The sequence below is a fragment of the Podarcis tiliguerta genome (genome assembly GCF_965153285.1).
Source record: "Podarcis tiliguerta genome assembly, chromosome: 7".
Taxonomy (NCBI): Eukaryota; Metazoa; Chordata; class Lepidosauria; order Squamata; family Lacertidae; genus Podarcis; species Podarcis tiliguerta.
Window position 1 is genome coordinate 81666254 of NC_139540.1, and position 16693 is coordinate 81682946.

Consider the following 16693-nt stretch of genomic DNA (forward strand, 5'->3'; position numbering starts at 1 on the left):
TTTACAACTAACTGACCTTTCAGCTAATGTGTTTTGTTGCTGAGTGAGGATGTGAGCCTGAGTCTCCTTGACCATAGCATGACAGTATACCTATAATTATGATTTACTCTGCATTTGTTTAGCCATTAAGATGCCACAAAACATGTTGTTTTTCCCTGCAAATGGGAACATGGTCAATCATCCTCAAACGTCAACACGCTGGCATTCTTGGAATATCTGATTAGTCAATAGGTAAGTGCTGACCCTTACCTACAAGCTATTCTTGGAAATGTACTGAAAACACTGAACTATAATCTGAAATGCCATGCAAAGGTGCAAACCGAGATAAACAACAAAGGAGCAGACTGCAAGACCATTACTCTCTACAATCCTTTTTTATAACTGGTATGGACATACGTAAGTCAGTATGCTATATTCTAAAATGTATGATCAGCCCTGGAAGAATTAATGCCTGGTTGGCCAAAGCTGCCTTCTTACTGTCAAGGGTTTGGTTGGAAAAGCAGCAGAGAGAATATAAATGAGGGAATGTAAGACTATGAATCTGGAATGTGTCCAGATTAAAGCATCTAAAGTATTATCAATTTCGCAGTATTTGTTAATGAGAGCTTATATTGTTCTCACATCTGTTATTCTTTTCTCCGTTTTGCAACATTTTAAAAAATCAGTTGTCAAATATCAAATTTTTGAAAACAAGGTTGAAGGAAAAACAACTTGCTTTTATATATTTTAGTGGTATTCAACCAATTTTTACCCAGAGTAAAGGTAAAGGGACCCCTGACCATTAGGTCCAGTCGTAGCCGACTCTGGGGTTGCGGCGCTCATCTCGCTTTACTGGCCGAGGGAGCCGGCGTACAGCTTCTGGGTCATGTGGCCAGCATGACTAAGCCTCTTCTGGCGAACCAGAGCAGCACACGGAAATGCCGTTTACCTTCCCGCCGGAGCGGTACCTATTTATCTACTTGAACTTTAACATGCTTTCGAACTGCTAGGTTGGCAGGAGCAGGGACCAAGCAACGGGAGCTCACCCCGTCGTGGGGATTCGAACTGCCGACCTTCTGATCGGCAAGTCCTAGGCTCTGTGATTTAACCCAAAGTGCTATCCGCGTTCCTTACCCAGAGTAGACCCACTGAAATTGACAGGCATGACTAAGTTAGGTCTACCCTGAGGAAAACTTAGTTGAATACTACCTCTGGGTTTATACATTTATCTTACTCATTCACACCAAGTTATTCTGAATTATTTAGTCACTGGCCTCTGTTTTGCACACCATAGTTATTACATCATCATGATAAAACGTTTACTAAGTAAGAGCCCTGACATCTAGGCATTTCAAGCAAAGAGTTTGCTCCTGTGCCCCACTTGGCATAAAACCTATATGCTTGCAATGTGTGTGAACCAATTTTTATCTTTACAGTAAGCTATCTTCAAATACCTTGGAGCGTGGGGAGATTAAAATACAAGGAAATTAATATATTTTGGGGAAATGCAAAGTTATTACTTGTAATCTTATTTTTATTCCACTGAAGTTCAAAAAGGATGTGATATTAGAAATAAAATGGTTTCTTACCCATGTAGATGCAAGCTGTTTTGAGTAGTCCACTTTTTCCATACATCAATGTTTTTCCTCATGGTACCATCTCCACTGCAAGAGACATTCGCACATGAATTCCAATGAAACCCGTAAGCTACATTCGGAGTCAGTAACACACCTCGTGTGTTTTGAAAATCAGAAATAATTGCATCATTGACTATTATTATTTATTAATCGCTTTCTAAAACACTGTCCCAAGGCAATTTACGCATAATTATAAACAGTGAAAAATAGAAAAGCAACTAACTAAAACTAAACCAAAACTAAACTAAAACAATAACAAGTGGGTGGTCGTGGTAAAGAACATTTATCTGCTCCAGAGAAGCGGACACGGAGCAATGGATCCAAACTACAAGAAAGAAGATTCCACCTAAACATTAGGAAGAACTTCCTGACAGTAAGAGCTGTTCAACAGTGGAATTTGCTGCCAAGGAGTGTGGTGGAGTCTCCTTCTTTGGAGGTCTTTAAGCAGAGGCTTGACAACCATATGTCAGGAGTGCTCTGATGGTGTTTCCTGCTTGGCAGGGGGTTGGACTCGATGGCCCTTGTGGTCTCTTCCAACTGTATGATTCTATGATCTACCTAGGAAAGTTTATTGGAGCAAATGTCTTCAGTTGTTTCTGGAAAGTCCAGATAGCAGGTACTGATGGTATTTTGACCGGAATACTATTCCACAAAATAGAGGCACACTAAAAGCTCTGCTCTGAGCTACTATAGAGGAGGCTTCTGAGAGCTTTGGAACTGGCTGGAGAAACTGCCCCACAGATGGCAGCTGCCTATTGGGTATAGAAGGGTTCAGGCAGTCTGATATTGAGCTGTATAGGGATGGATATATTAGTACGGACACCTTGAACTTGGCCTGGTAGCAGATTGGCTGTCAGTACAAACCCCGCAATCAGGGTGTTATATGCTGTTAGCAGTTTGCCCCCAAAGAAACCTAGTCACCATACCCTGTACCGGCTGCAGCCTTTGCACCATTCTTAACCTGAAGCACTATTTCTGGGTTAGCAGAGTCTGTAACCTGAAGCGTATATAACCCGAGGTACCACTGTAATAATTTGCCCAAGGTTACCCACAGAGCTTTACGGTGCAAGAGATTTGAACTCCGGCCTCTCAGATACAAATCCTATCTCCCTTCACAAAACATCACACCCTGCTTATCTTGATGTGATGTAAAGGGCACACTAGTATTAAAAAGTCATCAGCACGACAACACTAGCAACATTAAAAATAAATATAGCATACCTGCAAGGGACATCACATAATATCCTATCGTAAAAGAGGATCTCCTTCTTTCCATTAGTGGTGATCTGTAAATTAGGGATGCTGGAAGCATCATGATTTACAACCATGATGCAAGGGCTGTTTAACCTCTTTGCTTGATGAACCAGTAAATAGCAGCGCTTGTTGTCAACATCATTTGCAATTACAAATCCCTCTAAAGGAAAAAAAAAATGAACTCTTTAGGTTAAAGGTGGAATTTTGGAGGGGGGCAAGCAAATGAATTTTTCTGCAGTTCATTAGAACAGGTGCTCAAAAGATTAAGAAAATGTTATAAGCAAAAGCATAATTCATGAGAATTTTTTTTTTAGAATAATCATCAATATAAACATAAAGTACAAGGGAGGGGGTGTCAATTGATGCTAACATTTTGTAGGACATTTGTCTGATCTAATAAACACATGATGTGTTAGTTAAGTTACGTTTTGAGAATTATTTTAAGTTATATAAAAAGAGAAGCCTGTTATAAATTTGTTTTTAACTGGTTTTAATAAAACAAGAAAAGCATTCGAAGAAATTATCAGTTATGAAACCACTAAGTAGCTTGGCCCACAAAAAATAACTCTGATGAAGTCAGGGCAAGGAGAAAGGAATTCTGTAGTGAGAGAGGTGAGAGAAAAGAAAGGGAAATTAGTTATGTCAACACATAAGGTGTCTGACACACCAGTGGCACTAAAAGTACAGGAAGAGAAGATGAAGACTGATAGATGACAAAAACAGGATGGATCTGGGAAAGCAGAGGCACAGGAAGAGGCCAACACAAAATGATGAAACGCAGCTAGCAAAAACAAAAGAAGAGGAAGTCCATTTTTGATCCAGGCAAAGAACCCCAACAGGGAAAAGGTGCTTCTTGGGTGATGGCTTAAAGGTTCCAGGGTGGCCAAGTAAGAGAAATACAGTGGTGTCCCGCAAGACGAATACCTCGCAAGACGGAAAACCCGCTAGACGAAAGGGTTTTCCGCTTTGGAGGTGCTTCGCAGGACGAATTTCCCTATGGGCTTGCTTCGCAAGACGAAAATGTCTTGCGATTCTTGCAATTTTTTTCGCTCCCCACCCCCTTTTTCTAAGGCACTAAGCTGCTAATAGCCTTTTAGCAGCTAATCCGCTAATCCCTGAAGCCTTTAATAGCCGCTAATAGCCGCTAAACCGCTAATAGCGCTAATCCGCTAATGGGCTTGCTTTGCAAGACGAAAAAACCGCTAGACGAAGAGACTCACGGAACGGATTCTTTTCGTCTTGCGAGGCACCACTGTAATACACAAATACATATACCTCAATACTAACAAAATGTGTGACAAAGGGGTGTTTCCACTGAGGAAGGTGAAATGGTGGAATCCACAGGTAAGATCCAACTGCTAACAGCAGTTACAGCCTTGACTGTAAATGAATTTTGTTTCTCAACAAAAAATGGGGCAGGGATCTCTATATACCACTCCATCTCACTTACCTGGAAAAGGAACATTCATGTCTGCGTGCAACATTTCAATAAGCTGGGCAGTTTTGGACCCTGGCGCAGCACACAGATCTAGAATCTACAAAGACCAAAACAATACACGAATAAAAGATCTCATTAACATACGTACAAAAAATTATATTACATATAGGTATCTCCCCACTTACACACGTTCAACTCGTGTGGAACCGCATATATGCAAAGCACTGGGAAATGGTTAAATAAATCAATTTAAACTGCAAAGATGGCACAAAAAGAGTGTTGAAACGGCTAGCAATCCCAGGAGCCTTTGCAACTGCAATCCCAGAAGCCTTTGGATTGACCTTTGAAGTCTGTGGATAGTTGGAGTTTGAGAAAGGAGGCTTGGAGTTTGGCTTTTTAGATAGTGTTCCCCAATGTACGTGATTTTGTGTATACATACAGCACCCAGAAAAGTAACTATCACAGCTGTATTATCTGCTTAGAAGTACCGTATTTTTTGCTCAATAAGACTCACTCCCCCCCCCAAAAAAGTAAGGGGAAATGTGTGTGTGTCTTATGGAGTGAATGCAGGCTGCGCAGCTATCCCAGAAGCCAGAACAGTAAGAGAGATTGCTGCTTTCACTGCGCAACGATCCCTCTTGTTGTTCTGGCTTCTGAGATTCAGAATATTTTTTTTCTTGTTTTCCTCCTCCAAAAACTAGGTGCGTCTTGTGGTCTGGTGTGTCTTATAGAGCGAAAAATATTGTGGCTTATTCAATAATCACAGCGAGACAAAGGTCTCTCTCTAGAAAATGGCATTGCTCCCAGTAAAACCCAGCCCCCTCCATCTCCCTTATCCTACGTTATCCCTGTGCCAGCTGATCTGAGCTTTCTGCCCTCAATGCCCGCCTAGTCCTGGGGTCAGGAATGCTCTCCAAAAACACTTGTCAGCTGTCTCTCCCCTGGTGCGTCTTCTTCTTCCTGCTGTTCCTCTCCCAATATTTCGCATCTTTCCCCCTCTGCAGCCTCTGAACTATGTCCTTCTGCCAACCACTGTTCTAAATCTATACTGTCCTCCTGTTCTCAGGAAGGTTAAGGAGAAGTGGGGGGCACCATTCCTCCTCAGTCCAGCCCCTGACACTTGGTTGCCCAGTGGTGTAAGTTTTTCACCCATTACAGGAAACGTGAACTCATTTTACGTCAAACATGGGCACCACCAAGCCCTCAGTGAACTGCCAGGTGGAACTACCTGGATCTCAAACCTTTTGGCTCCCGGACACCGCAAACCCGGAAGTGATTGTGGTCTGGTGCGTCTTATAGAGCGAAAAATACGGTAATTACTTCAGTCATATGGGGCAAGGGCTACAGAATTCTTCATTTCAGAAAGACGATACTAAGCCCTTCACAATACTACAAACATTCCAGTTAAAACTGGGAGATCTAATTAAGACCAGTCCATAGCAACTGAATTGAAGTACATCAATAAGGAATGCATTAACTCAAGTATGTGCTTTTCGCTCTATAAGACGCACCAGACCATAAGACGCACCTAGTTTTTGGAGGAGGAAAACAAGAAAAAAAATATTCTGAATCTCAGAAGCCAGAACAGCAAGAGAGATTGCTGCGCAGTGAAAGCAACAATCCCTCTTGCTGTTCTGGCTTCTCTGATAGCTGCGCAGCCTGCATTCACTCCATAAGACGCACACACATCTCCCCTTACTTTTTAGGAGGGAAAAAGTGAGTCTTATAGAGCAAAAAGTACGGTACCTTTACAGCTAACTTCATAATCCTTTTCATTCTGAATGTATGCAATTGAAAAAGAATGAAGCAATAAAAGGATAAAACAATTAAGCCACTGGTGCAACTGGCCGCTGCCCCTTTTAAGAAACAGAAATGTGTCTTATTGATACCCTGAAGCCAGGTTTCAAGAAAGCCACTACCCAGGGTGAATTTGTAATATAAATTTATAATACAAAGAAAGAGCATATTAGATGTACTGTGTCAGGCTACTTTTAACAAGACTTCAAGATCCACTAGCAATGCAAGGCCTACCTTATGATGAGACTGGACATCAAGGAGCAGGGGAGGAATCATACTGACAGCTTCTTGGCGACTAATGTTCCCCTAGAAAAATAAAATAAAATTTTGTCATCAGTGGCAACTCCAATTTCATGTTTTGAATATTTTAGATGCAGAAAATGTATACATGAAACCCTAATGTAAGTTTTTTTTGTTTTAAGCTTATCTGATTTTGTTCCTAACAAACCCTTAATGGGAGAATTTCATTAACACATTGTCAGAAGTCACGTTCATGTGCCAGTTACAGTGGTACCCCGCAAGACAAATGCCTCGGAAGACGAAAAACTCGCTAGACGAAAGGGTTTTTCGTTTTCTGAGGTGCTTCGCAAGACGGATTTTCCTAAGGGCTTGCTTCGCTAGACGAAACAGCCCTGCCTCTCGTGTCATGGCGACGGTCACTGCACGCACGCACGCTCGCTTCCCCACTCCTCCGGCTCCCTCCCACCTTCCGGCTGACGACTCCTCCGGCTCCCTCCCACCTTCCGGCTGACGGCCGACCTTCCGGCTGCCTCGCACCGCTGCCCACCACCCTCGCGCGCTCCCCTCAGGAGCCGTTGCCGCCAGCAGCCAACGCTGCAGCCGGAGTCGTGCTCCTGAGCCCCGCCGCCCTCCAGCAGCCGCGTCGCGCGGTGGCCACCAGGCGCGGGTGAGTCCAAGGTACTGGCTGCGGCAGCTGCCCTGCTTCTCCCCGCCATTGTTAGTGTTTAAATGCAGTGGTGCTTCGCAAGACAAAAAAACTCACACAACGAAAAAACTCGCGGAACGAATTAATTTCCTCTTGCGAGGCACCACTGTACTATTCACTGTGACACAGTAAATGAATTAAAGACACAAAATGAATTAAAACAACAGCAATTTAGGAACGTACTTACACATTCTGTTTCACTAACAAGAAAATGATGGAATTTTTCTAGTTGTGGGGATTTTCGCAGGACCTTTCTGCTTAGGTTTGTATGCCATGCCAACTCTTCTGGATACCTAATGAAATATAGTTTTTATAAGAACTATCACCACCATATTTGAAAATGAAATAATGGAGCATGCCATTCCATTTATATATATATAAACGTTTTTTTATAAACAAAATAAACTAAATATAGAACATAAATAAGCAGCATTGCAGCAGGTTGACAACGTGGACATTATCACGGGACCTATTCCAAAACACTACAAAAATACCCATTCTGGAAATCTGTTCAGACCATTATCTCTGATATGTTAGGATATCATATACCTTTGGAACCTAAAATATTTCTGCTTGGTTATCTAAAATATGTAATTTTTGAAGATGATCAAGAAATACTGTTCAACCTACTAACTGCTGCTAAGATTAGAATAGCTAAAAAATGGGGGGGGGGAGTATCTCCTACAACATCTGAATGGATTGAGAAATTTAGTCCATACTAAGTATGATTGGGACGCGGGTGGCGCTGTGGGTTAAAGCCTCAGTGCCTAGGGCTTGCCGATCGAAAGGTCGGCGGTTCGAATCCCCGCGGCGGGGTGCGCTCCCGCTGTTCGGTCCCAGCGCCTGCCAACCTAGCAGTTCGAAAGCACCCCTGGGTGCAAGTAGATAAATAGGGACTGCTTACTAGCGGGAAGGTAAACGGCGTTTCCGTGTGTGGCTCTGGCTCGCCAGAGCAGCAATGTCACGCTGGCCACGTGACCCGAAGTGTCTCCGGACAGCGCTGGCCCCCGGCCTCTTTGAGTGAGATGGGCGCACAACCCTAGAGTCTGTCAAGACTGGCCCGTACAGGCAGGGGTACCTTTACCTTTACCTTTTTAAGTATGATTACACTAACTTATTATAAAAGAATGCATATAAACCTGTCTAACAGGTTTATGCAATTGCATTTTTAACCATATACGCACAAATTTAACTTGTGTATGAAGCATGTAGAAGCTGGATAATACTAGACGTAATAAGGTTACTCAATGAGGTAAAATAAGCATGCTACACACAAAAACACATGGATGTCAGCAATGGGCTTTAAAGAGAACAAAAGTAGGATACTCTCAAGCCCTGATATATGTGTTTTAGCTACTTTATTATTTTAGTATGTATATTTTAGTCCTAGAAGCAATATTTATGGTCCACACACTCTTTCAAAGCATTTGCACTTACCCAGCTATTTAAAGGTACAGACTTAGAACTAGGGATGGACAGAACAGTCTTGTTCCAATTTGCGTCCACAAGCAGACTAGTGGACAAATTCTGTCAAATGTCTGCTTGGATTTTCTTAGGCAAAGTACTAAAAACACCTCCACACCTTTTAAAGGTTTCAAAAAGTTATAAAGCAGTTATAAGGTGGCCCGTTACTATACCGTTACTTCCAGGAGCTTTTTAGTCAAGTTTGATAAATATGGAAAGCACTGTGCTTTCTAGAAAAATGTCCTGTGCTTTCTTAGACCACACTGCAAAAAGAAAAACATGAGCTGGAGCAAATCATTCTTCGAAAGGTTCATAGACAAGCAATCTGATCTGCCTGCCTACATTAAGAGCCAAGCACGATCCATCGGATGTTGGCCAGGGAGGTTTGCTGCTAACTGTGGAGCGAACCAAAATCCTCCACCATCCCAACTTGGATCCTGAGAAGCCCATCTGTAAATGAAGGGCCCTCTTGTACATAGAACAGACTCCAATCCACCAGACATTCACACTGTTAGAAGCGGAGAGGCTATTTTCACCCATTCCCTTCCCCCTGCAGCCACTTCTCAATGGTATTTCATGCATGTGTTTATGGGTCCAAACTGTATTTATTTAGAATAATCTTTAAAAAGATCACACTGCAACTAACAAGTTGAGAATACCACATAGAAGGGGGGGATGGCTAATAATACCTTCAAAGTCAGTGTAGACAATTACACAGTGTCAGGGAACTGCCATCGGAGCTGGAGGCGGAGAGGAGGCTCCAGAGGGATGGCGGAGAGGGTCCAAGTAGGGAGAGAGGTAGCCCATCAGCGGGGGAAGGAAATCAGCGTAACACCAGTGGAGAAGGGGGGCAGATGGGGGAATCGGAGAGGTGGCTCCAGGACTCTTCGCCGGAGACCAGCGGAGAGGGCACGAGTACTCCGCTGCCCACACCCACTTTGCGCAGAAGACTTCCGCGCAGGCAAAGTAGGAGGAGACTGGGCGTCAAACAGCTTCTATGCTGGAAGAGGTTTAAGAAACGCCCACTGACGGATTCTGCCAGCGACTGAGGCAGCCACGGAACTTGAGGCTGTCCAGACAGAAAGGGTTCAACCAGGCAACCTAGCCAGGAGTAACGGCAACTTACGCACGAGCAACCCCTAGAACCATTACACACAGCAAAGGCAGGAACATGCTAAATATGTTGATGGCCATCCTACAGGTAGTCTTACCAGCTTAATGGCTGAGGCATTTCAATTTTCTGACCGTCTACCACCTGGTTTTCTAATTCCTTGAAATATTTATTCTTCAAACAATGGAGAATTTCTTTAGCGTGGCTACAAAATGAAAAACAACATTAGAACCGTAGAGTAAGAAAACAGTACAACCTTTTATTTCACTGTAACTACTTTTAAAAATCTCAAAAAAACCCTAATGCTAACTACTACCATAGTTACAGGATTTTTGGAATGGACTCATTTTCTTGAAAAGTACATTTTACATGGCCAAGCACTCTGGAGGCTGTTCGAAATTTAATCAGTATGCCAATTTACTACGAGGTACCAACCGCTACATGGGACGCGGGTGGCGCTGTGGGTTAAACCTCAGCGCCTAGGACTTGCCGATCGCATGGTCAGCGGTTCGAATCCCCGCGGCGGGGTGCGCTCCCGTCGTTCGGTCCCAGCGCCTGCCAACCTAGCAGTTCGAAAGCACCTCCGGGTGCAAGTAGATAAATAGGGACCGCTTACCAGCGGGAAGGTAAACGGCATTCCGTGTGCTGCGCTGGCTCGCCAGATGCAGCTTGTCACACTGGCCACGTGACCCGGAAGTGTCTGTGGACAGCGCTGGCTCCCGGCCTATAGAGTGAGATGAGCGCACAACCCTAGAGTCTGGCAAGACTGTCCCGTACGGGCAGGGGTACCTTTACCTTTACCAACCGCTACCACAAGGCTTTCTCCATATTGCCATATTGAGTCTTTTTTACAGCCAGAATAGAGAAAACCAAATAGTAACTGTCCTCTCCATGAAGTGGCTTCTGTGCCACTGTTTATAAGAAGCAAGATGAATAATAGTACTTTATAAAGTATTTTATAAGCTGTTTGACTCTTATAAAGGAGGGGGGGATAGGTAAGTGTTACTGTCAGGTCTGTTAAAAAAGTGGGCTCTATACAACCCCCCCCCCACAACCCTGCCAAGCTGAGAACCTGCTATTAGATCTTTCCCACCCCTCAGGTGAGATAAAAGGAAAAGTGACATGAATCTTTTATCAGAGGTTGTACATGCTCCTTGCATGTCAGTATTTGTCCAGGTTTGCCTGGGTCTCGTGATATAGACATGTCAGTGTTGTTGACTAAGGATGTACAATTGAATTAAGGAAATACTTGTAGTATTTGGAGAAAGGAATTGAGAGTGTGCCAGAATATTAAATTTGGATCTATTATTAAATCAGAATCTTTGTGTTTGATGCAAGTTGTGTTGATCACGTACAAGTGTGCTTGGGTGGAACTGAATGGTGTGCATTTTTAACTGTTGTTAGATTAAGCTGTGCTTATTGCTCTACAATTGGGGCTGGAAATTTAATTTGTTTAATGGTATGATTGGGGAAAATGAGCTGGTTTTCTTTTGCCTAACTATTCATTTTATTGTATGTTAAAAAGGTGGAATTCACACTTTTCAGTTGATATTCATTTCTAATGTTTAACCCTGATGTGGCATATGATTATCCAGAGAGGCCTTGGGCCGGATTAATTCAGCCTCTGTTCTGGGCTGCTTGTGTGAGCTCTTTAATGAACAAGCCTGTCATATTAAGCAACACACATTTTTAGCATAGCCTGCCCATACCCTGGATAATACAAGTTACACAGGTAGTTTGGCATTACTTCAGAAAACTGCCTGGTGAAACAAGTTCTGCAGATTTTTGAAGAAGTACAAAGACCTGCAAAATATTTGCTTTTGGCAAGCACCGACAGTGCAAGGATATAAAGTCTATGGCTTTTGAGATGTAGGGGTCCAACTCCCTTTGCTCCCAGCCAGCACAGCATAATGGCCAAGAGCTTTGTAGTCCAACGTGGACTTTATCCCTGCAATAACACAACAACAAAAAATAACTGCATACACTACAGGCTTTGGTTTGATTCAGCAGGGCTCTTATGTTCCATTTCCATCAACCAACCGCAACTTTTAAGATTTTGCACACAGTTGTAGAAATTTGTCAGTGGGCAAAAAATAATTGTGTTTAATTTCATAAGAAGCTTCAATTGTGAAGGAACCAGGAATACAGTCCTCCCTTACTACAGGGCTTCCTTATTTATTAAGAAAACTTATGTCAGTTGCATTCTCCACTTTAAAGCTTTCAAACTTATATACAGTGGTGCCTCGCAAGACGAAATTAATCCATTCCGCGAGTCTCTTCGTCTAGTGGTTTTTTCGTCTTGCGAAGCAACCCTATTAGCGGATTAGCGCTATTAGCGGCTATTTAAGGCTTAAGGGATTAGCGGATTAGCTGCTAAAAGGCTATTAGTAGCTTAGCGCCTTAGAAAAAGGGGGTGGGGAGCGGGGAGCGAAAAAAAATCGCAAGAATCGCAAGACATTTTCGTCTTGCGAAGCAAGCCCATAGAGAAATTTGTCCTGCGAAGCGCATTGAAAAATGGAAAACCCTTTCGTCTAGCGGGTTTTCCGTCTTGCGAGGCATTCGTCTTGCGGGGCACCACTGTATATGCTTATTGGAAGGGAGCACATTTCCTCTCAAAGGGGAAACTAGATTCCCCCTCCCTCCCCCCAATACATAAAAGGAGTACTGGCTAAGAGACAAGCAGAGCAATCCCAGCTCCTAATCCACTGCGCTGAGGTCTGGATGGAACAGACTCTGCTGAACTTCCCTGATGGAGAAGACACATGGGGGGACGGGACACTCTGATGTGAAACCCAAAACAGGAGGTGGAAGATACAGATAGCAGCATCCTCACGAGTGGAAACCCCAGAAATTGGGTCTCTCAGGGATGGGGCATTCTGCTGTCACATGACTGCAGCAGGCCCAATCTGGGACTCTTCACTGCACCAGCCTCATGGCATAAATGTCAAGGCTGTGAATGCAACGCTAGCTGTTCTGCTGCATCAAGTGCTGCTCTCTGCCATCCTCACGAAGGATTAAGACTGCAGTGTGAACTACAGTGGTGCCTCGCAAGACGAAAAGAATCTGTTCCGTGAGTCTCTTCGTCTAGCGGTTTTTTCGTCTTGCGAAGCAAGCCCATTAGCGGATTAGCGCTATTAGCGGCTATTAAAGGCTTAAGGGATTAGCGGATTAGCTGCTAAAAGGCTATTAGCAGCTTGGTGCCTTAGATAAAGGGGGTAGGGAACGGAAAAAAACCCCCAGGAATGGCAAGACATTTTCGTCTTGCGAAGCAAGCCCATAGCAAATTCGTTTTGCGAAGCACCTCCAAAACGGAAAACCCTTTCGTCTAGCGGGTTTTCCGTCTTGCGAGGCATTCGTCTTGCGGGGCACCACTGTATGTAATTCAGAAAGTCCCTGGTTTGAAATCTTGACAATGAACTCACTATGAGTTCCTCACTAGGTTAGGAACTCTCCCACCTTGACTCTTCCCTCCACTTTAGAATACAGTGGTACCTCAGGTTACATACGCTTCAGTTTACAGACTCCGCTAACCCAGAAATAGTACCTCGGGTTAAGAACTTTGCTTCAGGATGAGAACAGAAATAGTGCTCCGGCGGCGCGGCAGCAGCAGGAGGCCCCATTAACTAAAGTGGTGCTTCAGGTTAAGAACAGTTTCAGGTTAAGAACGGACCTCCGGAATGAATTAAGTACTTAACCCGAGGTACCACTGTATGGGGATAATAGCTGCAGGGACCACACTATGAGCAGGCTGCTTTTATCACTTTTAAGATCATTGGATAGAAAAGAAATTTTATGCACACGTAACCACGACTGGACCTAATGGTCCCTTTAAGGTAAAGGTAAAGGTACCCCTGCCCGTACAGGCCAGTCTTGACAGACTCTAGGGTTGTGCGCCCATCTCACTCAAGAGGCCGGGGGCCAGCGCTGTCCGGAGACACTTCCGGGTCATGTGGCCAGTGTGACATCGCTGCTCTGGCGAGCCAGAGCCGCACACTGAAACGCCGTTTACCTTCCCGCTAGTAAGCAGTCCCTATTCATCTACTTGCACTTAAGGGTGCTTTCGAACTGCTAGGTTGGCAGGCGCTGGGACCGAACAACGGGAGCACACCCCGCCGCGGGGATTCGAACCACCGACCTTTCGATCGGCAAGCCCTAGGCGCTGAGGCTTTTACCCACAGCGCCACCCGTGTCCCCTAATGGTCCCTTTACCTTTAACCAAATTTTAGAAAACATGTAAAATTTTGACCCACCCCATTCTCTATGCACCAGCAACCAAATTTTGCTCACCTCTTGTACCCTGTGATGCGGAGTGTGGCAGGGAGTGGCTCCCGCAGGGCCGCCATGAAGCTCTCCCACTCCCCATGAGGCACGATGCCCTGCTTGCCATAGTAGAGCTCGAAAAGCTCATTCTCCTTCACAATCTCCGGGTAGCAGCTTTCAGGCCAGCACTGAAAATGAGTGGGTGTGAAAAGTTATCAGAGGAGGAAAAAGTCTGCAAATCCCTTATTCTGTGTCTTCAGAATTGCAGGTGCGGACATACGCCAACAGAGAATGCGAATGGGCTTTGTGGTTTTATTGTGCACTGTGAACGACCAAGTTCTTTGGATGAAGGGTAGAATGCAAATTTAATAAATAACAACAATAATAGTAATAAAAATAGAACTCCCTGCACACAAAAATCTAGCACATTAAGGAGGCCAGCCCTTCTTTACCCACCCGACATGCGTGATCTCCTTCCATTTCCAGTAAGTACCATTACTTCTGCTTCATTGACTATGCAAAAGCCTTTGACTGTGTCGACCACAACAAACTATGGCAAGTTCTTAAAGAAATGGGAGTGCCTGATCACCTCATCTGTCTCCTGAGAAATCTCTATGTGGGACAAGAAGCTACAGTTAGAACTGGATATGGAACAACTGATCGGTTCAAAATTGGGAAAGGAGTACGACAAGGCTGTATTTTGTCTCCCTGCTTATTTAACTTATATGCAGAATTCATCATGCGAAGGGCTGGGCTGGATGAATCCCTAGCCGGAATTAAGATTGCTGGAAGAAATATCAACAACCTCAGATATGCAGATGACACAACCTTGATGGCAGAAAGTGAGGAGGAATTAAAGAACCTTTTATTGAGGGTGAAAGAGGAGAGCGCAAAATATGGTCTGAAGCTCAACATCAAAAAAACGAAGATCATGGCCACTGGTCCCATCACCTCCTGGCAGATAGAAGGGGAAGAAATAGAGGCAGTGAGAGATTTTACTTTCTTGGGCTCCATGATCACTGCAGATGGTGACAGCAGCCACGAAATTAAGAGACGGCCGCTTCTTGGGAGGAAAGCAATGACAAACCTAGACAGCATTTTAAAAAGTAGAGACATCACCTTGCCAACAAAGGTCCGTATAGTAAAAGCTATGGTTTTCCCAGTAGTGATGTATGGAAGTGAGAGCTGGACCATAAAGAAGGCTGATCGCTGAAGAATTGACGCTTTTGAATTATGGTGCTGGAGGAGACTCTTGAGAGTCCCATGGACTGCAAGAAGATCAAACCTCTCCATTCTTAAGGAAATCAGCCCTGAGTGCTCACTGGAAGGACAGATCCTGAAGCTGAGGCTCCAAGACTTTGGCCACCTCATGGGAAGAGAAGACTCCCTGGAAAAGACCCTGATCTTGGGAAAGATGGAGGGCACAAGGAGAAGGGGACGACAGAGGACGAGATGGTTGGACAGTGTTCTCGAAGCTACCAGCATGAGTTTGACCAAGCTGTGGGAGGCAGTGGAAGACAGGAGTGCCTGGCATGCTCTGGTCTGTGGGGTCACGAAGAGTCAGACATGACTAAACGACTAAACAACAACAACAATTAGCTGCCTGAAGCAAGTGTCTTCACATGGTACAGATTCTCTGGGCGCAACCTGCTTTTCCTCTTGCAAAGTTCTTGCACACCCGTCTTGCATATGCACAACAAACTGTTCCACAGCACAGAAGGAATTCTCTGGGTTGCAAAGACTTTATCCTAGCCTTCTTTAATGTGCTGGTTTCCTCCCTTCCTTCACACTTTATGTAAGTTGTTTACAAACATGAGTCTGACCAAACTGCGGGTGGCAGTGGAAGACAGGAGTGCCTGGCGTGCTCTGGTCCAGGGGGTCACGAAGAGTCGGACACGACTGAACGACTAAACAACAACACCATTCCTTCTTCATGAGCCTCCTCCATGTAAGGTCTGGAGGAGGATGGCAACATAAAAATTGAGAATGAGATTTCTTTGTGGTGGCTCCCCATTTGTGGGATGCTCAACCCAGGGAAGTTCGCCTGGCATCTTCATTATATATTTTTAGGCACCAGGAGAAAACGTTCCTCTTCAACCAGGTCTTGCCTGTTTAATATTCTAGTTTGTTTAATGTTATCTGTGGGAATGGAGGGGTATTGTTTTGCTGTTTTACTAAGTTTTTGTCTTGCAATTTCATTCTGTGAACTGTCCTGAGATCTTATGCCAAATAAATGAATTGATTCAATAAATCAATAAGCCCCAAGCCCATCCCGTTTGGGAAGAAGGCTTTCTGTCACAGGAACCCTACCCCCCCCACCCGCCGGCAAAAGGCATGCGTAGGAGACACGTGTACAACGAGACACGTGTACAAGGAGCAACGTGTAGAGCGAGACACGGGCACAACCAGACACGTGTAGAGCGAGGCACGCGTGGAGAGAGACACGTGTAGAGCGAGACACGCGTGGAGAGAGACACGCGGAGAGCGAGACACGCGTGGAGAGAGACACGTGTAGGGCGAGACACGTGTGCAACGAGGCCTAAGCCAGGCCCAGGCCCTGACTCACCCCGGGGCCCTTCTCTCGGGTATTCGGCTGCGGCTGCCGCCTGTGGCGCTGCCTGCGGCCCATCGCGCCCGCACCACGCAAGGCCTCCACCCGAAGCGGAGCGGACGACGAGCCTCCCTCAGCCGCGGACGCCACGCTGAGTTGGTGAGACGTGAGGCGCATGCGCAGAAAAGGGGAAGGGGGGGAGAAAGAGGACATAATAGTTTAAACTCGCACGACGCCCGTTTAGTTTCCGGGTTCA

At 44.9% G+C, this 16693-nt stretch overlaps 1 protein-coding gene across 1 annotated transcript in view; it reads right to left on the reverse strand.

Annotated features, from left to right (window-relative positions):
- Window positions 1-16693, reverse strand: part of NSUN2 (NOP2/Sun RNA methyltransferase 2) — a 39428-nt gene extending 22735 nt beyond the window's left edge. Inside the window, exons 1-8 of the mRNA XM_083448649.1 lie at window positions 16453-16693; window positions 13914-14074; window positions 9727-9831; window positions 7239-7344; window positions 6340-6411; window positions 4321-4405; window positions 2838-3030; window positions 1569-1643 (exon numbers count right to left, since the gene is read on the reverse strand). Of these exons, the coding sequence (XP_083304775.1) occupies window positions 1569-1643; window positions 2838-3030; window positions 4321-4405; window positions 6340-6411; window positions 7239-7344; window positions 9727-9831; window positions 13914-14074; window positions 16453-16650 (995 nt within the window). The 5' untranslated portion in view covers window positions 16651-16693. The remainder of the gene's footprint in view (window positions 1-1568; window positions 1644-2837; window positions 3031-4320; window positions 4406-6339; window positions 6412-7238; window positions 7345-9726; window positions 9832-13913; window positions 14075-16452) is intronic.